A 25,867-nucleotide genomic window follows, 5' to 3' on the forward strand; every position below is an offset into this window, starting at 1 on the left:
TAAATAAACACGCCCTCTGCTGGCTCATTTCCAATAGCATGTTGCTGCTACTGCTAAGTCACTTCAGTCGTGTCCGACTCTGTGCGACCCCATAGGTGGCAGCCCACCAGGCTCCCTCTTCCCTGGGATTCTCCAGGCAAGAACACTGGAGTGGGTTGCCATTTCCTTCTCCAATGCATGAAAGTGAAAAGTGAAAGTAAAGTCGCTCAGTAGTATCCGACTCCTAGAGACCCCATGGACTGCAGCCTACCAGGCTCCTCTGTCCATGGGATTTGCCAGGCAAGGGTACTGGAGTGGGTTGCCATTGCCTTCTCCCTCCAATACCATACATACTCTAAAATCTCCCTTCTTAGCATAAAACAAGTAACAACTGTGAACTCCACATTCCTCTTCAGTTACCATCCAGTTCTTCATTGCCTGTCCCAATAACATTCCCTACTGAATGTTTACGTGTATTCATTACAGTCCAGCTTCCAAGGGGACTATTTACTGAAATGACTTCCTGGCCAAAGGCACTGGCCCTCACCTTAACCTTTCAGCAGCGTTAGTCCACTAGAGTTGCGCAATCTCTTGTCTAGTCCTGAGCACTGTATAATGCTGCTCTATTTCCAGAAGAAGTATTCAGTGCTAATATTTCTTCCCCTATAAACAAGGAATCTGGAGAATGTACCTGTCATCAACTTGATCCACTTCCCTTAAAATGATGTCATCATTCACGTGCAGCAGAGCACCAGTCATGTCTTTTCAAATATTGGTGCCATCACACGTTCTTCCAGTGTCCATTTGTCATCATTCTTTTTCTTTACTTTCTTCCTGTGCAAACCAGGATCTCTACTTTAAAAAGTCCACAAAAAAGCCAATGTTTTCTAATAATTCAACTGATAAAGAATAAAAAACAACCAATTCTTATAAAATTCCAACTCTTACCCATCTTAAGTCATTGATTAATTCACAAGACAGTTATAGAGTACCAACCATATTCAAGAAAACAAATTCTTCCTTCAAACACAGATATGATTATGATACAATATGATATATAAAACTTGACATATGAAAGTGATAAGTGAAATAAGGAAGGATTTGCAGAAGTGAAGAGAGGAGGTCATGAGAAACAGAAAAGGGAGAAAATCATTCTACTTGGAGATTCGAATGTGAGCACAAACATCAGGCACAGGGCATCTGGGTTTTTTCCGAGGAACCTGGAAGGAAGAGCACAAAATACATGGAAGAAAATAGAGAGATGCATCTGGAAAGACACTGAGAAGAACCTCAAGGGCTACACTGAAAACCTGGAGTCTACTGGCTAAGTGCCTTGACTCTTAGACATGGGAGTCCTAAGTAGATTTACACTATATTTTTCATTTTGCTTCTAAATATAATAATGGTGAATTTAGGGACTTCCCTGGTGGTCCAGTGCTTAGGAGTCCACCTACCAATAAAGGGGGAAGGTGTTCCATTCCTGGTCAGGGAAGATCCCACATGCCATGGTGCAACTAAACTATGCTACACAGCTACTGAAGCTAGTACCCTAGAGCCCACACTCAGCATCAAGAGAAGCCACCACACTGAGAAGCCCAAGCACTGTGGCGGCAAAGACCCAGCAGAGCCAAAAATAAATGAAAAAGAGAATTGACAGAAAAAAGCCACACTTAATTCAGGTGGTATTTTAAATGACATGAGGCACATATACCATGAAAGAAGAAACCAAGGAGATATTTGGCCAGGGGAGGAGAGCTCACTTTTAAACCACCCGCATGATGTGGTGACAGCAGCATCATGGCTGAAAGACTGATGCCTCATTGGTTCTCCCGCCACCAACAGCAATGTGGCCTCCCTCCATGGACATACTCAAAGTGCTAGGAGAGAAAAACCTGTCAGCCAAGAGTACTCTTTCTAGAAAAGTTGTCTTTCAGAAATAAAAGAGAAATAAAAACTGTCCCACACAAAGCAAACCTGATGGAGTTCATCGCCACTAGTCCCGCCTCATGAGAAATGCTGAAAGAAGTCCTCAAACTGAAATGAAAGGATGTTCATTAGTGACAAAACAAATTTAAATATACAACACACTGATTAAGGCAAATATGCAGTCAAATCCAGAATACTCTAATATGTAACATTGTGGTATGTTAACAAAGGAACTCTAGTAATAAGGCTAAACGACAAGAGTATTAAAAATAACTGTATCTCTTGTAAAACATAAAATCTGTACATCACAAACATTAGCTCAAGTTAGAAATTATTTTATAGGAACATAATAAGGGACGTGCTGTTAAATAGTGATATAGGATTACCTATCAGAATGCTCATTCTGCACAGCAGGAAACTACTGGTTGCTGTTTCCTCCACTCTTTCTCTGCTGAAACAATCTACTCTCATCAGCAGCATCACATATGTTCTCTGATATTTCCACTTCACTACTTTTGTGTTTCTTTTCTTCTTCAACCTTTAATGGAAGTTGGACACTAAGAATAATTGCTATGTATTGATTATAAAGACCTTTGTTTTCAATTTTATTATTTGACTCAGTGCTCACCCTGAATTTAAGTGATAAAAACATTTTTGTGTTTATTTTAATTTTATCACTTACAAGTCATTGAAATTTTTGTAAAATCTGCTCCTTTCTGTTTGAGGAAAAGATAAAATTCCCCAAATTTTCAAAAATGGCTTTCTTAATAAGATGCAATTATTCATATTCAGTCTTACCCATCTGGCTGGCAGAGACAGTGAAATAAAAAGACAAGGACACAAAATCTGTCCTCTTTGGTCTTTACTACCTGGATTTTCCATTAAACAGCCGGATATAGATGTGACACCTTCGCACCTCAGAAAGGAAACAATCTTCTCTCTGCATTAAAGCTATTCTTTCCCCTCTGTCTTTTACATTTTTTTTTTTTCACTTGGATCTGGGAGATAGCAAAAAGTGACGGTGTTCACTAAATTAAATGAACCAGAGTTTACCAAAACACAAGGAGCAGAATGAAACTGAGGATTTGTTAGTTAATGTGGAATTCTGGAATATAAGTAATGCTTCCCAATTCCACATTCAATAACCATCAAACCTTACAGCTAGAGCATATAGAAATAATTACCTAGTATTGTCCCACTATTTACCAAAAACGGCAATAAAAAAAAGAGTGTTCAAGGTTTTGTTTAAGGCCCTAAACTGGCACTCCCTAGCATTTTATGGCACCAAAAGAGATGATACAATTCTGGAACGTTGAATGTTTTATATTACCAAATGAATTCATCAGATTAATCAGATAAGTTAAAAGCATGACTTTGACACAGTAACTCAATGCCTTAGTTGGGCATAGGGCTCATCTCCTTTTTTTTTTTTAAACAGGAGAATACATAGAGTTTTTTTTGTTTGTTTGTTTGTTTTTGTTTGTTTTGTATTTCTGTCTGTTGTTCAAACTCAGTCAAAGCACCTCTTACACAAAACAGCAAACAAATAGTTTTAAAAACTTATTACTGAAGAAAGAAAAATCTCACAGCATCTCAGAACTCAGTCTTCTCCTTTGTAGATAAACAGTTATTTTTTTTTCTTTTTTGCTCAGGGTTTATATTACCTATTGGCTTCCCTGGTGGCTCAAATATTAAAGAATCCACCTGCAATGGGGAAAACCTGAGTTCGATCCCTGGGTTAGGACGATCCTCTGGAGAAGGGAACAGCTAGCTGCTCTGGTATTCTTTCTGGCCTGGGGAATTCCACGGGCAGAGGAGCCTGGCAGGCTATAGTCCAAGGGTTTGAAAAAAGTTGGACATGACTGAGCTACTATCACACACACACACGCACACTTGTACACACTATCTATGTAACAAAATCACACATGTCAAAACTTTCTACATTTTAGTAAACAACATAATGGAAAGGTCTGTCTCAAAAGAAACATCTGCGAGTGCTGATTAAGGCATATGTGGGAGCACATGTGTTTGTTATTAAAAAGATCCTGAAGCAGCCATGCTGGAAATCTAAGTTCCCAGCAATTGTGGAAAGCAGAGAAGATCACACATATTCAACCACAATGAAGAGATTAGAGGGAACACATGTTCATGTCCCATCTATCAGTCAATGCTTTCTTCCCATCCTATGGAAATATAACTTATATTTAACCCAACAGCTTTAAAGGGGAAAAAAAAAAGACACAAAACCTTAGCTGATTATTCTTCTTAAGCAATATCCTTGGTGCTTATTCTAGCTCAGAAGACCACATGGTACATAGCTAAATGAGTTTCCCAGTCCATATGAAGACTGACAGAGAAGAATTAGGTATGAGAATTGATTGAGGACAAAAGCCATGAAAATAGTTTCCTGAATTCCTGTTATTGAGATAATAATCAATTTCTACATAATTACTGTTGGGAAGCATAGTACAAAATAGCCGTATTAGGAGAAAGTCCTTGGGAAAATGGTGAAGGGCCAGAAGTACCCAGCTTTATGTACTGCAGACAGAAAAACATCTCCTGCCTTTGGTTATTCTTGGCACCAGGATTTAATAATAAATAGAGATGTTACTTGAGAAAACAGGTTGTGGGATAAGCACATGAGTCACTTAGAGTGCGCTGTCCTTGAAATGTTTTTACTGATTATGTGTTAACCCCGTATGCACTCTGCTGGCCATATATTTTAAGCTCTTTGTTCCTGCTTCTATAAAAAGGCTTGACTGGGGAAATAAACTTGTCAGTCCTTGCAAGAGACTGTCCAAGTGTCATTCTTTCAGGTTCATCATTTCCAAGTCCCGGGGAGAAAATCCCCAACAAGTGGTGCCATGAACAGGGACTTGAAAGGAAGGCTGAACAAAGAGACAAGCCCCTGCAGAAAGAGGTAAGCAGGATGGGACACATAGCAGTAAAATTCCTTTCATTTCTATAATGCATCATTTTTTGAAACAAAACAGTGTTAATGTTTCAAGAGATCAGTTGAATGACTGCTATATTTTACTGGAACAATTCATGGTTCCCAGAAGAGGGGACACTCAATCTAGACATATAGAAAAGGGTTAAAAATAATGTTTTGCGAGCATATCAGCAAGGGTTACATGGTCACTTATACAGGCTATCATAAAACAAATTAAGGGCATAATGTTGATTTGGAAGTAAAAACTATTCAACCTTTACATGAATATGAGCTTAAAGAACAAGATATACAAGGTGCTTTGAAATATAAGAATGTTATGCTCAATCAGACACAATCCTTAGAAAAACAACTTAGAGACATATATATACAGGATGTGTCAAAACTGAAGCCACTTAGAATGGAGATCATTTAATTCAACGGAAAGCCCAAATCTGAGGTTTTTCCTTCTGCTCCGCCTGTAACAGCAATTGCGAACTTTGCTCATACTAACCGCTTCACTCCTCCTCGGGAGATGCCTGCTTGTGCTTTTGCTTTCCCAATACAATTTGATCAACCCATCCAAGGTCAAAATTCTTGGGATGGTATAGATTTTGGCATGTTGTCTAATTTTAAGAAAGCATGTACTCTGTATGGACCTATTTCTCCTTACTGTATAGAATTTCTCAGAGGATGGGCTGACCATTGGATGCCATATGATTTTTTTCAAGTAGCAAAGATGGCTTTAAATCCTCAACAATTACTGCAATGGAAAATATGGATTAGTGATGAGGCCCAACAGCTGATGATTGACCAGCACTCTCATGGTAACCCTGCCAATTTAACTTATGATATACTGACTAGAACAAGGACTATGACTGATGTAATGGTGCAATTAGCTAATATTACCCTTGAGATGTTGCATTTCATTAAAGAAACTGCCTGCAGGGCATGGGCAAAGGTTGATAGCGCTAACTCTGATGGTTCATTTGTTAAGATTATTCAAGGACATGAGGAGGAATATTCTCAATTTATAGGAAAATTAAAGGATGCAATTGAAAAATCTATTAAGGATGTGACTTTACAAAATATTATTTTAAAACAACTTGCTTTTTTTTTTTTTTTAACAACTTGCTTTTGAAAACGCTAATGAGGAATGTCAATCCATGCTTAGACCAATTCGAGAGACTAACTCTTTTATGGAATATTTGAAAGCATGTAGGGATATCAGATATATGTCCCATAGAGCAAAATTGGTGGCATTGGAAACCTTTAATGTACAAAAAGCTGCTAATGCCAAATGTTTTAACTGTGGGAAGCCCAACCATATGAAAAAACAATGCCACATACCAACACAGACCAGAAAAAAAATAATAATACTTCTAATAAGAAGAAACCCCCAAGAATATGTCCAAGATGTAAAAAGGGGTTCCACTGGCTGAATGAATGTCATTCTAAATTTGATAAGGATGGAAACACCTTGAACCCCAGTGCACAACAAAAACAACAGGGAAACTAATAAAGGGACCATCCTCTAGCCCCACTACAAAAGGAGGACCTAATGTTATGACACTACAAGCAGCTATAACTAAGAGTGCTTGCATTGATATACCTAGTCCCTATGATATGGAACTAATAGAATTATACAACCCCCAGAAAATTCCCACTGGATATAACAGCCCAATTCCACCCAGGACAATGGGACTGATTTGGGGACGTTATAGCTGCACAATGAGAGGTTTAATGGTATTGACCAGTGTTATGGACGAAGATTATGAAGGGGAATACATGCTACAGTAAATGTTATGAAAATGGGAAATATATACTTATAAAAAGGGAAAAGTTTTGCACAATTATTACTTTTACCATATGTCAAACCAATGAAGGCATCTGATAAAGTTCGGCAGGGAGGCTTTGGCAGTACCAACCTTACTGCTGCACTATCCGCCTTATTAAAGGAACATCAGAAACTCATGCTTACTTTACCATACAGGGAAAGAATTTCACAGGCATATTAGATACCGGAGCTAACATTTCAATCATTAGAGCTGCAGAATGGCCCCTTGATTGGGGTAAGGTTATGGCTCCTTCTAGACTATTAGGAGTGGGTGAAACTGATGCCACACAAACTTTTCTCAGTGCATCCTATTTACAAGTGTATGGCCCTAATCAAATTGTAACTTATCTTAAACCATATATTACTAATATCCCAATCAATTTATGGGGACGGGATTTTCTTGAACAAACGAAAGCCACAATTTCTTTAAATGAACCTTTTAATGGGGGCCATTGAGTTAACACTGCTGCCTCTCGATTGGGAATCTGATACCCCAGTATGGACACCTCAATGGCCCCTAACTAAAGAAAAATTGGCAACTCTTATGCAATTAGTTAATGAATAATTACAAAAAGCTCATATAGAACCTTCATTTCCCCCATGGAATTCCCCTGTATTTGTAATAAAAAAGAAATCAGGAAAATGGCGAATGTTGATAGATTTAAGACATGTTAATAATACCATGTTACCTAGGGAGCCCTTACAACCCGGATCGCCCTCCCCTTCTATGGTACCAAAAGGATGGTCTGTAGTTATTATTGACTTACAAGACTGCTTTTTTACTATACCTTTGCACCCTAAAGATATAAAATGTTTTGCCTTTTCAGTTCCTTCTATAAATCACATGGCTCCTATTAAAAGATTTCAATGGAATGTGCTACCTCAGGGAATGATGAACTCCCCTACCATTTGCCAATATCTCATATCTGTTTTATTACAACCCATTAGAAATAAGTATCCTACTGCATTTATAATTCATTATATGGATGATATACTTCTCTCTATGGAATCTGAACTCTGTTTACAACAGCTATACAATGAAGTTACTACTACTCTTCAAAATCATGGCCTGCTTGTAGCACCAGATAAAATTCAATGGAAAGCACCCTTTAATTATTTAGGACATGTTATGGAAGAATCTAAAATCAAACCTCAAAAAGCTCAAATTTCTGTGCAATCTCTATGCACGCTGAATGATTTTCAAAAATTGCTAGGAGATATTAATTGGCTGTGGCCATCTGTCGGCATCCCCACCTATGCCTTACCAAATCTATTAAAATTTTAGAGGGATCCCCTGACCCTAATAGCCCTAGGCAGCTAACAAAAGAGGCCAAAGAAGAACTGGCCTTAATGGAGAAACACATTCGACAATCTTTTTCAACTTGGCTAGATTACGATCAACCAGTTTCTTTATATATATATTCCCCACTGAACATTCGCCCACTGCAATTATAGCTCAACATAGCCCAATAGAATGCGTATATTTACACACTAGTCTAAAAAAATTGTATCATATATTGAGAAAATAGGGCACTTAATTGTCAGAAAGAACCCATGTACAAACTTTGATTGGATTTGATCCATATGCAATACATGTCCCCTTGACAAAAAAAGAATTGCAAATTGCCTTACAATATAACTTGACCATGCAAATGGCATTAAATGATTTTCAGAATGTTATCTCATTTCATTTACCGAAAGGAAAATTATGGGACTTTCTACAATGTACTAAATTCATTATAACTAATATCATTGCATCCCAGCCTATTTCCAATGCACCCACCTATTTCATTGATGACAACAAGAAAGGCATAATAGGGATTGTCGGCCCTGATATCAAAGAGAAATTACCCACTACCTATTCTTCAATACAAAAAGTTGAGTTATATGCTTTATATGCTCTTTTGTCACTTCAACCATTATCCTTCAACGTATATACTGATTCCAAATACCTTGCTTCCCTTTTTCCTGATTTTGCTACAGCCTTTTTATACAACCTAGATGAAGAATTATATACTCTCTTTTCACAGACTCAAGCTTTAATTCGCTCATGTACGGAACCCTTCTTTATTGCACATATACATGCTCATTCAGGTTTACCTGGCCCTCTGGTCGCAGGAAATGGTGCTGTTGACAGGCTCATAGCTCCTATTTTCACATCTGCCAATGGTGAACATGCTAATCTTCATACCAATGCTAACAGATTGCACTCTAAATACCATATTCCTCTCACTGAAGCACGGCATATTATTAAAACCTGTGATGTCTGTGCCCCTCTGCACTTATGAACTACGATTTCAGGAGTTAAACCCCAGGGGCAACAGCCTAATTCCCTTTGGCAATCTGATTTCACTCACTGCTCCTTAGGAAACTTTTCTTTACTTTTTGTCTCAGTTGATACATTTTCAGGCTTTATCTGGGCAGTTCCTGTCTCTTCAGAATCCAGCAAACACGCCATTTCCACACTCTTACTCAACTTTCCCATTATGGGGATTCCTTCTGTCTTGAAAACAGACAATGGACCTACATTCACCTCACATTCATTTCGTTCATTTTTATCAGAATGGAACATAATACACATTACAGGAATACCCTATAATCCTCAGGGTCAAACTATTATTGAAAGAGCCCACCACACCCTAAAAACTCATTTATTAAAACAGAAAGGGGGAATATGGAAGAGGAGATACACTTCTTATCCCATGAACCCTCAATTACTATTATCTTTAACCCTTTATTCCCTAAATTTTTTAAACTTAACAAAAAATAATTATGATACTCATGCAGATAGACATTTTGCAGAAGACAAAAACAGCAAATTAGACATCAATACACCAATATGGTATAAGCAATTTAATCAATGGCTGCCAGGAATCTTACGACTCCTAGGTAAGGGTTATGGTCTTGTCATTGCAAATGGAGAGGAAATCTGGGTTCCCCTTCACCATGTCCATTACCGAGAGGGACCCCCAAGACTGGACTCCCTTGGGAAGTGACAAAGTTGATGCGAAGGTTCTCATCAATGACCCTGGAGGAGCCAATGAGGAAACGCCATGATCTGAATCCTTACCCAACATGGGCTCAAGTGAAAAACATGACTCGTCAGGCTGAGCAGACACTGAAGAGCAAGAGGAACATCATAACTGCTCCTGGTTTAATAGATCAAGCATTGGAGGCTTTCATAAATCTAAGACAAGTTTGTGGACTGATAAGGACATATTGCTGAATTGGTATAATGGGGGCTTATCACCCCCACGACCCAGGATTATCATCCCCATTGTGGGGCCAAAGCAATGGCACATTTGGAAAATCCCAGCAGCTTTAGAGCACTTCGCTAATGTTTATGGGACTATGAGTGTGTTTCGTCCTTCTAATTATATCTTCCTATATAATAGTACTGGCTATATTCAATAATGTGTTCACTTTCCATACTTGTTTATTGTAGGGCATTTTGATATTGACTTATTGGCCAAGATTGTCAATTGTACTGCATGTGCATTGTATACCTGCCTTAATCACACCATTTCATATCACAATGTTAGCATTGTGCTAGTTAAACAAAGATCTGAGTTATGGCTTCCTGTAAACTTAACTGAACCTTGGCCTGATTCTGTATTTCTTTCTGTATTGTTGAAAACTGGGCTTAGGTGATGTAAGCGCATCATTGGGTGGATTATTGCAGGCATCTTAAGCCTTATCTCCATTGTGACTGTAGGAACTTTGTCTGGTATGGCTTTACATAATTCTATACAAAATCATGATTTTATCACTGCTTGGCACAAGGACTCACATGATCTATGGACTCGACAAGCTTAAATAGATCAGCAATTACAAACATGAATTAATGAGTTACGAACTGTGATTATCTACTTAGGAGATCAAATGCAGCAACTGACTTTCCAAACACGTATACATTGTCACTGGAATTTTACTTCTTTTTGTCTGACTAACATGCCCTATAATACCACTGAATATCCTTGGGATAAAGTTAAGGCGCATTTGCGGGATCTCACAGATAACTCAAGTTTAGACATCAATTTGTTGAAACAACAAGTTGCTAATTTTCAGGTTAGGGTACCTAGGGAATTGTATAGCACTCAATTCTATGATACTTTAACCAAAACCCTATTGTCTCTAGACCCTAGAGCTTGGCTTTCAGGAAGCAATATTTTTATATATGTATTAATCACCCTGCTCTTTTTGTCATTGCTTATAGGATACAGACATCTTTACTCAAGACTCCATGCCTCCCACAATGGAGTCCACCTAGCAGCTGCCGTGCTTAAATTAAAAACAAAAGGAGGATATGTTGGGAAGTGTAGTCAAAATAGCCGTATTAGGAGAAAGTCCTTGGGAAAATGGTGAAAGGCCAGAAGTACCCGGCTTTGTGTACTGCGGACAGAAAAACATCTCCTGCCTTTGGTTATGCTCGGTGCCAAGATTTAATAATAAATAGAGATGTTACTTGAGACAACGGGTTGTGGGATAAGCACATGAGTCACTTAGAGTGTGCTGTCCTTGAATGTTTTTACTGATTATGTGTTAACCTCATATGTGCTCTGCTGGCCGTCTACTTTAAGCTCTTTGTTCCTGCTTCTATAAAAAGGCTTGACTGCAGAAATAAACTTGTCAGTCCTTGCAACAGACTGTCTGAGTGTCATTCTTTCAGGTTCGTCGCTTCCAAGTCCCAGGGAGAAAATCCCCAACAATTACCTCTTTGGATGACACCACTTTATTCATAAATGGAAAATCAAAACAGACCACATCATCAAGAAAGAGAAAAACTGAAGCAAGAGAAAATGAGAAACTCTTTTGGAAGTTTAATTTTCTTTTTCCAGAGCCAGCAACTCTACTTGAAACATGTCTATTTCATTCTTAAACCTCTGCATATCCTTCTCTAATTCTTCATTTACATACACTTCAGATGCACTGTGACTATTAGGTGGAAAAGAATCCCCATTTTCTAATTCAGGTCCCATGCTTCTATTGTCACTAGTGCTGCAATTATCTGCATGCAGTGGCTTCTGGAACCAGTCCTGTATTGCTTTATTTTTCAGATCAGTATTTTAACAACAGCAAGGGGAACATGAATTTTTATTTGAATTCTATGTTTCATCTTACCAGAGTAGACAAGCCACAGACTAGAATGACATGCCTGTCCCGTATCTAATTTCTGACTAGTGGGATCTTGCCTCATATTTTGTGACATTTGCATATCAATCTCTTGGTCTTTCACTTCAAATATAACTACCGGCTCCCCTACTTTTTTATTTTCTGTATCATTATAAAAACTCTCCTCAATTTTCATAAACACATGTTCAATGTCTAGTTGATAATTTTCAAAGTCTACTTTATTTTCAGAGAAACAAAGCTTTGAAGATGACCGACAAGTCTATCCAAGGGACCCAGAGTTTACAGACCATGGAAAAACATTTTTGAGACTGGGTTCTTTTTGTTCAGGAAATGCTTGGAATACTAGAGAGACAGATACTCCAAATGCATCTTTTTCCTCACAATCAGGTATATTATTTGTGAGATTAGGAGATATTTCCTTTTGGTTTGCTCCTTATTTAGGGTTATCACATAGTCGGTATTTTGGTATTCCTCACAAAATTTCACTGAACTTCTGCTTTAACTCATTTGTGATGGGTGTTAACTTATCTTTCCATTCTAATTTGCCTTGTTTGACACACATTTTTTCATACAGTACTACACCAGATATTGAAATTTACAGTTTTACATACCTGTGCATGGTTATTCTCATCTTCATCAAATTTTCCTTGTTCTTCCTCTGTTATCATTTCCAAGTCTAGTTCTCTTGACAAATCTGCATGTTTCGTTAAAATTACTTAGAATGTTTAGTTAGATCTCATTTAAAACAGAGATCTAAAACATTGTATAAAACAACAGATTAAATCAATCTTAATCTCCAGCTGAATATTTACTTCTTTAAGAACTACTTCCAATGACCTGAAAACTTCAACAAACCATTTAGGAAATACCAAATGTCACCAGGTTACAGGCACACAAACAGCTCAAAGATTCAGTCACAGATTGATCAAAACAGCAGTGAACAAAATAATCAGAAACCAAACAAAATACAAGATAGACATATAAAGTCACCATATATTCTCTTCTCTACTTCCTAACAGGACCTTTTAACAACATGCCAAGCATCAACTGCAACATTATTCATGGTTTACAAAATTCCTCTTCCTTTTTAGCTTTTATCAGTTCCTTCATCTGAAATGCTTCCCTATACTCTTCCGACAAATTACTTTTCATCTTTCAAGGCTCAACCTGCTTTGTGAAGTTGTCTTTGATTACTGCCATCTTTCCCCTGATAAAGAGGTACACCTTTCCTTGTAGCTCCCTTAGTACTTTAAAGATTTTCCTAGTGTACCTTTCTAGATTTTCCTAGTGATAGATATAGATCTGAACTGTAAATTATTTCTTTACATGTCTATCCTCTTGGCTCCTAGACTGCAGGGGACAAGCTCTTACAAGTCACCTTGGTATATATAGCATTTTTGTTTGTTTGTTTTTTAATTTATTTTTTTTTTTATTGAAGGAGAACTACTTTACAGAATTTTGTTGTTTTCTGTCAAACCTCAACATGAATCAGCCATAGGTACAGATAGATCGCCCCTTTTGAACCTCCTTCTCATCTCCCTCCCCATCCCAACCCTCTAGGTTGATACAGAGCCCCGGTGTCTCTTATTCAATAATTATTTCTCAGGATTCTGCTCAGTACTAGACATTGGAGTTTAATGAAAAATGTAGGAAAAGGTGTCAGGGATGGCTTTTCTAGAGATAATGCCTGAGTACAGACTTACACAGTTCAAGGGAACAGAGGGCAGGAAAGGGACAGCATTTCAGGCTGTAGCAAGATTGGGAGAGGAGCACACACACCACAGGGTAGATATTTGTCCAAAGTGAAGGGATGGGACTGACGAAGGTCATGGCATCCAGTCCCATCACTTCGTGGCAAAGAAATGGGGAAACAATGAGAACAGAAACAGATTTTATTTTCTTGGGCTCCAAAATCAATGCAGATGGTGACTGCAGTCATGGAATTAAAGGACACCTGCTCCTTGGAAGAAAAGATATGACAAACTTAGTGTATTAAAAAGCAGAGACGTTACTTTGCTGACAAAGGTCCATCTAGTCAAAGCAAAGGCTTTTCCAGTAGTGATGTATGGATATGAGAGTTGGACCAAAAAGAAGATTGAGCACCAAAGAACTGATGCTTTTCAACTGTGGTGTTCAGAAAGACTCATGACAGTCCCTTGGACTGCAAGGAGATCCAACCAGTCAATCCTAAACAAAATCAGTTCTGAACATTCATTGGAAAGACTGACACTGGTGCTGAAGCTCCAGTACTTTGGCCACCAGATTCGAAGAGCTGACTCATTAGAAAAGACCCTGATGCTGGGAAAGGTTGAAGTCGGGAGGAGAAGGGAATGACAGAGGATTAGATGGTTGGATGGCATCACCGACTCCATGAACGTGAGTTGAGCAAGCACCAGGAGATGGTGAAGGACAGGGAAGCCTGGTGTGCTGCGGTCCATGGGGCCATATAGAATCAGACACGACTGAGCGACTGAATAACAGCAACAGGGACAAGCGACGAGGGCACCAGCAGCAGTTCAGAATTCTAGAGCAAAGGACTGAAAGGGCTAGAGATAGAGGGTCAGGCAGAAGTCAAATTATGAGAGCATCAACGGTGCTTTAAGAGGTCTAGACATTAATGTGACTCAGAGTGCCTCATGGTCACGTGTGCTTTTGAGATTGGTGACTCTGAAGACCACGGGAGGGAGGAACCTGAAGGACATACGAATAACCAGAGGAAGGTGAATCTGAAGGCATTAATACTGGGAATAACAAGGTGATGCAGGCCTGAACTGAGGGAGTGTTTACAGAAATATTTAGGATATAAAACTTTCAGGGTACAGTATAGAATAAATCTTTAAGAAACCAATAAATGTACAAATCCAAGGGCCCTGAAGGATAAAATAACTGCTAGCTATTTTATAAAATGTACTGACTGAGAAGAAAATGATCAACATGAATTGACTGAAGCAGCTTCTATCTATTTTTCTATTTTGTAGTTTTCCTATCTCACATCATCCAGTGTTGAAGGGACTCATGTAGGCATTTTTTTTTTAATTTGTTTTTCCTGGACCTACCAAGTTCATGGAGAGACAAGAGCAAATGACTCAGTTGTATAGATTAAAAGAAAAAAAGACAAACACGTTGAGTTTAGAGCCTGTGGTCACTATTCTAGGAGATAACTGAGAATATTCTGTAAATGCAAGGTGAAGATAGAAAAGAATAACTTACCATAGTCCTGACCATATGACTGATTAAGGGTGCTAAATTAGTTAGTATTTATGGACAACACTTTCTTAGACGTGGTTACTCAATAGACTGGGCATCCTAATAGAATCAGAATTGACTTTCTATATACTGCTTTTAAGTGATACACCACTCCTTTATACCAACTTTTCTTGTGAACTCTTAATTCATTACAAATACTAAAACAAGTTGACATACTATGTGGACACAGCTGAGAAGGAGGTACTATGTAGCAAATTTCCCATGACTCCCACTCCCACTGGGAAAGCTAATTCTAAAAAATATGAAGTCACAGAAAACACAAAAAATATTTTAGTATTTGGTATCAGAGTTGCTTTTGCAGTTATACTGAATATAATCATGACTAATTCTTATGAATTGACAGCCATATAAAAACACTGGTATGAAGTCCCATTTTGAGAAGGCAGTCTCTAGATGGCTACCTAGTCTCCCAACTAGTCCCAGAGTTCTAAATGTAATCCTGCTACCCACTCTCAGGTGTATGCTAAACACCAGCCTGAATGAACTTACATTTTCCTAACTCTCTTTGTTATTTATTGTATTACTTTGGTCAGATGGAGAACGCAAACACCTTGCTAAGAGGTATTGATTGGCTGTAGGCTGCATAAAAGGAGTCAGCACAAGGTAAACTTTGCCACAGAATCTAATTTGGAACCATCAGAAGGATGGTAAGGCCATGCCCAGGTGGCCCACAGCTGAGTGCTCTGGGCTTCTGTATTACCTTCTTTGCTTCCTCTGTTTCCTGGCAGCTCCAACTTGCATAGCTGACAGAGAGAGTAATTCCCTACCAGGAACACTGTTACAGTCTTCATCTTCATTTTATCTATTATGGTCTTCTGTCCAAATTCTGTGGATGCTGACTGACTTTTGGTCATTGAATGGGACACAAATGCACACTGACCATCAACTTTCAAATGCCTGGCTCTTTGACAAGTCTCATTATTGAGGCTCAAAGCAGCAGAAGCCCCATTTGAAAAATGTGAAAACAAAGTCTCCACTTATTAGAATGTGAGAATACAACTCTGACTAACTTGTACAAAGTCTTTCTTCAGAGAATCAGTTCCATGCCCTCCTCTCCCCTGAAACTCACTAGTCCTTCACAGCTTACAGTATCTCACAGGTCACCATCATTCATGAAGAGATGTAAACTAGTGTGTCTCATTTCTTCTACTTTTTAATTGCCTAGTATTACTGATTTTGATTCACTAAACTTCTATTACATATTCTGTATTCCATAAGAACTTTACCAATAATTATTTTTTCAACATCAGTTCAGTTCAGTTCAGTCAATCAGTCATGTCTGACTCTTTGCGACCTCATGAACTGCAGCATGCCAGGCCTCCCTGTACATCACCAACTCCTGGAGTCTACCCAAACTCATGTCCATTGTGTCAGTGATGCCATCCAACCATCTCATCCTCTGTCGTCCCCTTCTCTTCCTGCCCTCAATCTTTCCCAATATCAGGGTCTTTTCAAATGAGTCAGCTCTTTGCATTAGGTGGCCAAAATATTGGAGTTTCAGCTTCAACATCAGTCCTTCCAATGAACACCCAGGACTGATTTCTTTTAGGATGGACTGAATGGATCTCATTGTAGTCCAAGGGACTCTCAAGAGTCTTCTCCAACACTACAGTTCAAAAGCATCAATTCTTCTGCATTCAGCTTTCTTTATAGTCTAACTCTCACATCCATACATGACTATTTTTCAACATACAAATATATTATTAAGAAAATGTACATCTACCTTATTTTACACTTAATTGTGCCTTATAATACTGTGTGCTCTAGAGACCATGGTTTTAAAAACACTTTTAATGAATGTTACTACTTTAATTAATGTTACAAACCTAGACAACATTAAAAAGCAAAGACATCACTTTGCTGACAAAGGTCCATACAGCCAAAGCCATGGTCTTCAGTAGTCATGTACAGATGTGAGAGTTGGACCATAAAGAAGGCTGAGCACTGAAGAATTGATGCTTTCAAAGAGTGGTGCTAGAGAAGACATCTGAGAGTCCCTTGGACAGCAAAGAGATCAAACCAGTCAATCCTAAGAGAAATAAATGCTGAATATTCACTGGAAGGACTGATGCTGAAACTAAAGCTCCAATACTTTGGGCAACTGATGTGAAGAGCTGAATCACTGGAAAATCACTGGAAAATCCCCTGATGCTGGGAAAGATTGAGGGCAGGAGGAGAAGGGGATGGCAGAGGATGAGATGGTGGGATAGCATCACTGATGCAATGGATATGAACTTGGGCAAACTCTGGGAGATGGTGAGGCACAGGGAGGCCTAGCGTGCTGCAGCCCATGGGCTCACAAAGAATTGGACTCGACTTAGCGACTGAACACTACCACCAATGACAACTTCTTTAATTACAATGAGATGGTCTTTCCTCAGATTATCAATATCTTCAGGACTGATTTTTAAGTCCTGGATAGATATCATAAACTTATATAAGACCTGATAGTCTTGTGGGTGACCAATTGTTTCCATGTGAAAATAGGATAAGTCTAGGACAACACTAGATCCAAAGAGCACAGAGCACCATGAGGGAAGAATGAACGCAATACAGAAATATTTGCTTAAAAAAAAGGAACTCTCAGGTCTAAATTTCTTCAGAGAAATCAAAGAGACAAACAAGAAATGTAAAAGTTAAACTTTAAACCCCGTGTCAACACAAGGCTTCCTTTATCATTTCACATCCAACCATGCCAATGGTTTTAAATGGTGGTTCTGTAGTGTGCCCTGAGAATCCCTGAAGTCCAAAGACGCACTGGGCCAGGGGATCCAAGAGGTCAAAACTCTTTTCACAACAACTCTAAACGTAATTGCATGCTCAATTATGTTCTGAGTGTACACAGAAGTTCTCCAGAGACAGGATATGTGATATAAGAACTCTAGTGACGAATGGAATTAGCTATTATGATTGTGTGTGCCTTTTTTAGTTTTATTTCTAGGAGTCTCTGGCTGAGGCGAGGGTTGGAGGTGGCCTGATGCACGGTCAGGATAACTGAGTGCTGCAGTGCATGCATGGGACCTGTTGAAGGAGGTGCCATTATCTTCATTACCTCCACCATAGTTTGGCCTCAGGTCAAACAACAGGGAGGGAACACAGCCCCACCCATCAACAGAAAATTGGATTAAAGATTTACAGAGCATGGCCCCGCCCATCAGAACAGGATCCAGTTTCCCTCTCAATCAGTATTTCCCATCAGGAAGTTTCAGGGCTTCCCTATAGCTCAGTTGGTAAAGAATCCATAAGCTTCTTATCCTTATCCATCAGAGGGCAAGCAGACTGAAAACTTCAATCACAGAAAACAAACCAAACTGATCACATGGACCACAGACTTGTCTAACTCAATGAAATTATGAGCAAGCCATGCCGTGATGGGCCATCTAAGAGAGTCGGGCTATGCTGGAACATTCTGACAAAACATGGTCCACTGGAGAAGGGAATGTCAAACCACTTCAGTATTCTTGCCTTGAGAACCCCATGAACAGAATGAAAAGACAAAAAGATAGGACACTGAAAGATGAACTCCCCATCAGCAGGTCAGTAGGTGTCCAATATGCTACTAGAGATTGGTGGAGAAATAAATCCAGAAAGAATGAAGAGATGGAGCCAAATCAAAAACAACACCTAGCTGTGGATGTGACTGGTGATGGGAGTCAAGTCCAAGGCTGTAAAGAGCAATACTGCATAGGAACCTGGAATGTCAGGTCCATGAATCAAGGGAAATTGAAGTGGTCAAGCAGGAGATGACAAGAGTGAACATCGACATTTTAGGAATCAGTGAGCTAAAAGGAACTGGTTTGTGGTTTAGGCAGTAAGTCGTGTCTGATGCTTCTGACCCCATGGGCTATTTGTAGCTCGCCAGACTCCTCTGGAGATAGGATTTTCCAAGCAAGAATGCTGGGGTGGGTTGCCATTTCTTTCCTCAGGAGATCTTCCTGACCCAGGCATTGAACTCGGGTCTCCTGCATGGCAGGTAGATTCTTTACCAACTGAGCTACCAGGGAAGCCCCCAAATGGACTGGAATGGGTGAACTTAACTCAGATGAACATTATGTCCACTACTGTGGGCAAGAATCCCTTAGAGCAAATGGTGTAGCCATCACAGTCAACAAGAGTCCCAAATGCAGTACTTGGATGCAATCTCAAAAATGACAGAATGATCTCTGTTCATTTCCAAGGCAAACCATACAATATCACAATAATGCAAGTATATGCTCTGACCAGTAACACTGAACAAGCTGAGGTTGAACAGTTCTATGATGACCTACAAGACCTTCTAGAACTAACACCGAAAAAAGATGTTCTTTTCAATATAGGGGACTGGAATGTACAAGAAGGAATTCATGAGATACCTGGAGTAACAGTTAAATTTGGCCTTGGAGTACAAAATGAAGCAGGAAAAAGGCAAACAGAGCTTTGCCAAGAGAATGTACTGGTCATAGCAAACATCCTCTTCCAACAACACAAGAGAAGACTCTACACACGGACATCACCAGACAGTCAATGATGAAATCAGACTGATTCTATTCTTTGCAGCCAAAGATGGAGACGCTCTATACAGTCAGCAAAAACAAGACCGGGAGCTGACTGTGGCTCAGATCATGAACTCCTTATTGCAAAATTCAGACTTAAATTGAAGAAAGTAGGGAAAACCATTAGACCATCCAGGTATGACCTAAATCAAATCCCTTAGGGTTATACAGTAGACATGACAAATAGATTCAAGGATTAGTTTTGATAGACAGAGTGCCTGAAGAACTATGGATGGAGATTTGTAACATTGTACAGGAGGCATTGATCAAGAACATCCCAGAGAAAAAGAAATGCAAAAAGGAAAAATGGTTGTCTGACAAGGCCTTACAAATAGCTGAGAAAAGAAGAGAAGCTAAAGGCAAGGGAGAACAGGAAAAATATACCCATTTGAATGCAGAGTTCCAAAGAATAGCAAGGAGAGATAAGAAAGCCTTTCTCAGTGGTTGATGCAAAGAAATAGAGGAAAACAACAGAATGGGAAAGACTAGAGGTCTCTTCAAGAAAATTAGAGATACCAGGGGACCATTTCATGCAAAAATGGGCACAATAAAGGAGAGAAGTAGTATGGACCTAACAGATGCAGAAGATATTAAGAAGAGGTGGTAAGAACACACACATAAAAACAATATAGAAAAGATCTTCATGATCCAGATAAGCACAATGGTGTGATCCTTTACTTAGAGCCAGACATCCTGGAATGCGAAGTCAAGTGGGCCTTACGAAGCATCACTACGAACAAAGCTAGTGGAGGTGAAGGAATTGCAGTTGAGCTACTTCAAATCCTAACAGATGATGCTATGAAAGGGCTGCACTCAATATGCCAGCAAATCTGGAAATCTCAGCAGTGCCTACAGGACTGGAAATGGTCAATTTTCATTCCAATCCCAACAAAAGGCAATGCCAAAGAATGCTCAAACTACTGCATAATTGCACTCATCTCACACGCTAGCAAAGTAATACTCAAAATTCTCCCAGCCAGGTCTCAACAGAACACGAAATGTGAACTTCCAAACTTTCAAGCTGGATTTAGAAAATGCAGAGGAACCAGAGATCAAACTGACAACATCCACTGGGTCATGGAAAAAGCAAGAGAGTTCCAGAAAAACATCTACTTCTGCTTTATTGACTACCCAAAAGCTTTTAATTGTGTGGATCACAACAAACTGGAAAATACTTAAAGAGATGGGAATACCAGACCACCTGACCTACCTCCTGAGAAATCTGTATGCAGGTCAAGAAGCAACACTTAGAACTGGACATGGAACAACAGACTGATTCCAAATAGGGAAAGGAGTATGTCGAGGCTGTATATTGTCACCCTGCTTATTTAACTTATACACAGAGTACATCATGCAAAATTCTGGGCTGGATGAAGCACAAGCTGAAATCAAGATATCCAGAAGAAATATCAATAACCATAGATATGCAGATGACACCACCTTTATAGCAGAAATCGAAGAAGAACTAAAGAGCCTTTGGATGAAAGTGAAAGAGGAGAGTGGAAAGATTGGTTTAAAACTCAACATTCAGAAAACTCAGATCATGGCATCCGGTCCCATCCCTTCATGCAAATAGATGGGGAAAGAATGGAAACAGTGACAGACTTTATTTGGGGGGGCTCCAAAATCATTGCAGATGGTGACTGCACCCATGAAATTAAAAGATGTTTGCTGCTTGGAAGAAAAGCTATGACCATCCTTGACAGCATATTAAAAAGCAGAGACATTACTTAGCCAACATCAGTCTGTCTCGTCCAAACTATGGTTTTTCCAGTAGTCATGTATGAATGTGAGAGTTGGACTGTACAGAAAGCTGCACACCTAAGAATTGATGGTTTTGAATTGTAGTGTTGGAGAAGGCTCTTGAGAGTCCCTTGGACTGCAAGGATCTCCAACCACTCCATCCGAAGGGAACTCAGTCCTGAATATTAATTGAAAGGACTGATGCTGAAGCTGAAACTCCAATACTTTGGGCACCTGATGTGAAGAACTGACTCACTGGAAAAGACCCTGATGCTGGCAAAGACTGAAGGCGGGAGAAGAAGGGGAAGACAGAGGATGAGATGATTGGATGACATCACCAACTCGATGAGCTTGAGTCTGAGTAAACTCTGGGAGTTCTGATGGACAGTGAAGCCTGGTGTGCTGCAGTCCATAAGGTCGCAAAGAGTCGGACACGACTGAGCAACTGAACTCAACTGAATTCCCATATAGTAAACATCAATAGACATAAACAAAAGTTCCTTGGAATTCTCAATAATTTTTAAGAGTATCAGATCAGATCAGATCAGTCACTCAGTCGTATCCGACTCTTTGCAACCCCATGAATCACAGCACGCCAGGCCTCCCTGTCCATCACCAACTCCCGGAGTTCACTGAGACTCACGTCCATCGAGTCAGTGATGCCATCCAGCCATCTCATCCTCTGTCGTCCCCTTCTCCTCCTGCCCCCAACCCCTCCTAGCATCAGAGTCTTTTCCAATGAGTCAACACTTCGCATGAGGTGGCCAAAGTACTGGACTTTCAGCTTCAGCATCATTCCTTCCAAAGAAATCCCAGGGCTGATCTCCTTCAGAATGGACTGGTTGGATCTCCTTGCAGTCCAAGGGACTCTCAAGAGTCTTCTCCAACACCACAGTTCAAAAGCATCAATTCTTCGGCGCTCAGCCTTCTTCACAGTCCAACTCTCACATCCATACATGACCACAGGAAAAACCATAGCCTTGACTAGATGAATCTTTGTTGGCAAAGTAATATCTCTGCTTTTGAATATGCTATCTAAGTTGGTCATAACTCCTTCCAAGGAGCAAGCTTTCTTAAAGCCAACAACTTTCAGAATCACTGTTTCAAAAGATTATGTCTATCCAATAGTCATTAAATTATGATTACTTCCCCTACTTCTAATAATCAAAGATGCCACAAACTCACACACACACACACAAACACATGCACATACAAACACAGACACACACAGCCTGCTCATCAAAACATCTGATTGTCCTACATTCATCTGTGTAATAATACTATAATGAAACAATTATAAGCTGAAGTACAACTGACATATTAACAAGTGAAGTTTTACTCTAGGGAAAGGTTCGAGTTCAAACAAGCACTTTTGGACACTGGAAAAAACTTAGAGTCTAAAATTTAATCTCGGAGAGTTCCTGAGAAGTATAGAGATTCCAAATTGAGAACTTCAGAGTGTTGAAGCATATACAGAAACATGTTGAGTTGAAGCTTACAATTTAAAAATTTCTTGTTCTTATCCTTGTAAATATCTTTTATTTCAAGACACAAGTATCAACAATAACATTTGCTTTGTGTATGTCCAATTCTTCAATTAAATTTGCAAAGAAAATATTAGAAGTATGAAGACTGAGCATTTCAAATAGTTCAGTGTCCCTCTTTCCAGACTTAACTGTGTACTGCAAAATTTACCTGAACTGGATATTTGTAAATCCTTCATTCTGACTGTTTTATTAGCTGCAGACTCTTTCATTCTGACTGCTGGCTGAATGGGGTTTGGAAACAAGTTGATTACTAAATAATGTACATAGGAGACGATCCACAGTTCAGAATTCAAGACAAAATCATAAACCTTTTTACCTTCACATTAGGATATTTCCCAGGAGAATCTAAAAGGAAAAAGGGACACAAAGTTAATTACATGTAAATATGAAATCCAGCTGTACATTCATGCAGAGTTAGTACCAAGCAGAATCCTCACACTCAGCCTTGGCACTGAATACATTCAGTTTTAGTGTCTTGTTTTTAGGGGGATCTTAGGACGCTGGTAAGACAGACACCGGAATCCACCAAAGATAATGAAAAGGAAATAATACATTTAATTGCCACAGAATTATTAGAAATTAAAAATCTTGCACATTTCAAAATCAGCGTAGTATTTATTAAAAATATTTCTAGCGTTTAGGGAATGAACCCTATTAATCTGTTTGGCTTCAAAATTTAGTTTGGCTTGGTACATCATACTAATGCTTCAAAGGATTTCTATGAAACAACTTTCAAAGAATCAGCTATCTTAAAAAAAAAAAAAAAGTCAATGCCTCCTTTTTCAAATTAATCTAATTTGAATAACAAATACCAGCACAACATATATCTTTGATGCCTAAGAGTTACTCGGAGGGTCTGTGGTTTCCCCCACTTCTAGCACTCCCTCCCACCTCCAGGATTCTCTGGAGCAATAATGATCTTATCTCTTTTCAGGGCAAATACACTGAAGTCATCTAGAAGGAGTTCTATCAAGTGTCCTCATGAACTCCAAACTCACCTCCCTAAGGCCCTCTTTTCCTCCCTTTGTCCTTTCACTAGATTCTCTCCTATCCAAAGGGTAGTAATATCTGGATCTGTGGACTTAAATCTTCCTCCTTGACATCCTTTCTATGGATCATCCCTACCTGTGATCTTCTTTATAGACTGGGGCCTGGTGGATCGGAGTCAATGAAAAGAAAGCAAAAGAGAGAGACTAATATTCCCTGGGTTAGGTGGTAAACCAATAAGGCCCTAGAATAGGGCTTGTACTGCTCACTAGGGCACAGGGCGTCTTCTCAAGGTCTTGGTAGCCTGGGCAGGAAAGTGAGCTCGGCAGGCCTCCATGCTCCAAAGAACTAGCCAGAAAAACAAAGAAGGACACAGGAGACCCAAGTCTCCAGTGGAACAAGGGTGCATTATTCATGTTTGTGTGAGTTTATATATTGTTATACAAGGAAGCTTTAGGCAAAAAAATAAAGTTAAGAAAATAACAAAAGCCAGATGTAAAACAATGGTTACCAAGGGAATAACAAGGAATAACAATCGCCACAAGGCCAGAAGACAATCCATATCTTGAGTAAGAGGGTCGTGACTAAACAGTTTTACTGTAGGGTAAAAGTTACTGAAGGAAATCCACGTATGCATTCCGTTCCGTGACCTCAGTCCTGGGAATAGCGTGCCGCTCCACTTGTTCCTGTATACCAGGAACTGATAAGGAACAGAGGGTTCATGAAAAACAGAAAACAACATACAGGAGTCCTAACGTTAAACATTACCTGACACCTACCATTTCTTTCTCCTCTTTGCTTAGCAATGGTATCTTACACCTATAACTGCTACTTCAACTCTTTGCTTCCCTCTGGCTATAAACACACTCAGAAAGAAACACAAAATAATGCTTTTCCTTGATCCTGTTATGTCCTGCATTATCCAATGCTCTTCTTCCAGATTTCTCTATATGCAAGGCTACACCCTTGCTACTCGGAGAGCTTATTAGAAACACAGAATCTCAGACCTCCTGCTCAGCATGTGCACTTCACACATGGTCCCCAAGTGACTAATTAAAATTTGAGAAGCTCTGGTCTACACGAAGTCTGCTTCTACATGACTTCAACTTAATTCATTCTCCAGAAATCTCAACCTCTGTTTCCTCACGTGAACACGTCCCCTCAAACTGAAATGGCATTAGAAGTTGGAAACCTTCCAGTGGACTCTCTATGAGGCTGTGGGTTCCTTGGTCTCCCCCATCACGCATCCTGTTCTCTCCTTCTTCCCAGCTCTCTTGTTTTGTCCCATGTGACACAATGCTGGAAAGCAGCACATTTTGTATGACACCAATTTGTACACATTACAGCTGAGCACCTATGCCCACGCTCCCCCAGAGGATGACACACCACTCTGCACGCCCAGGGACCACAGTTCTGAACGTCTTCCTAATAACGAGTAAACAGGAAGAGGCGAGAACTTTGCTGTTCTTCTCTGACAAGTTTTGGTGCCAGAAGCTCACTTCCAATTCACTGTCCATGTCAAATACTCTCCCTTTATCTAAAGACCTTCATTACTTATTGCCCCCTTCCCCCACAGACCTGTGCTTCCTTTTCTTCATTTCCTCCGTGTACCCTCTGCCTCTCTCATCCTTCATTCCCTCTTGCCTCTTATTTCTTGACTTTCTTTAGGTCATAAAGTATCTTGAAACAGAACTAATAATTTGTTTTTGGTCTTGTGTCACATGGAATGTTAATTCCCTGAGCAGGGATCGAAACTGAACCACCTGCATTGGAGAATCTTAACTGGACAAAGTCTTAAACAGTGGACTGCAAAGTAAGCCTAAGAACTAATAATTTAGCTCCTTAAACCGGATTCTCAATGTAATCTGTGGTAGACACCTGATAAGATACATAATTGCCCTCCTTTTCTCATCTTTTTTTCTCACTACCCATCTGACAGGTGATTTTCTTTGCCTATTAGAATGAATCAGCATTCCCATTTTCAATC

At 39.5% G+C, this 25,867-nt stretch overlaps 1 protein-coding gene across 2 annotated transcripts in view; it reads right to left on the reverse strand.

Annotated features, from left to right (window-relative positions):
• Positions 1-25,867, reverse strand: part of LOC109556654 (ankyrin repeat domain-containing protein 26-like) — a 78,699-nt gene that overhangs the window by 16,342 nt on the left and 36,490 nt on the right. The window contains exons 10-12 of one of the 2 annotated variants that reach the window (XM_070782361.1): positions 2,292-24,580; positions 1,954-2,013; positions 671-1,856 (exon numbers count right to left, since the gene is read on the reverse strand). In XM_070782361.1, coding sequence (XP_070638462.1) covers positions 24,492-24,580 — 89 coding nt within the window. In that variant the 3' untranslated portion in view covers positions 671-1,856; positions 1,954-2,013; positions 2,292-24,491. Of the gene's footprint in view, positions 1-670; positions 24,581-25,867 lie in introns of both variants that reach the window. The other variant, XM_070782321.1, reaches the window with a different exon arrangement.

Source organism: Bos indicus, chromosome 1 (assembly GCF_029378745.1).
Source record: "Bos indicus isolate NIAB-ARS_2022 breed Sahiwal x Tharparkar chromosome 1, NIAB-ARS_B.indTharparkar_mat_pri_1.0, whole genome shotgun sequence".
NCBI classification, from domain to species: Eukaryota; Metazoa; Chordata; class Mammalia; order Artiodactyla; family Bovidae; genus Bos; species Bos indicus.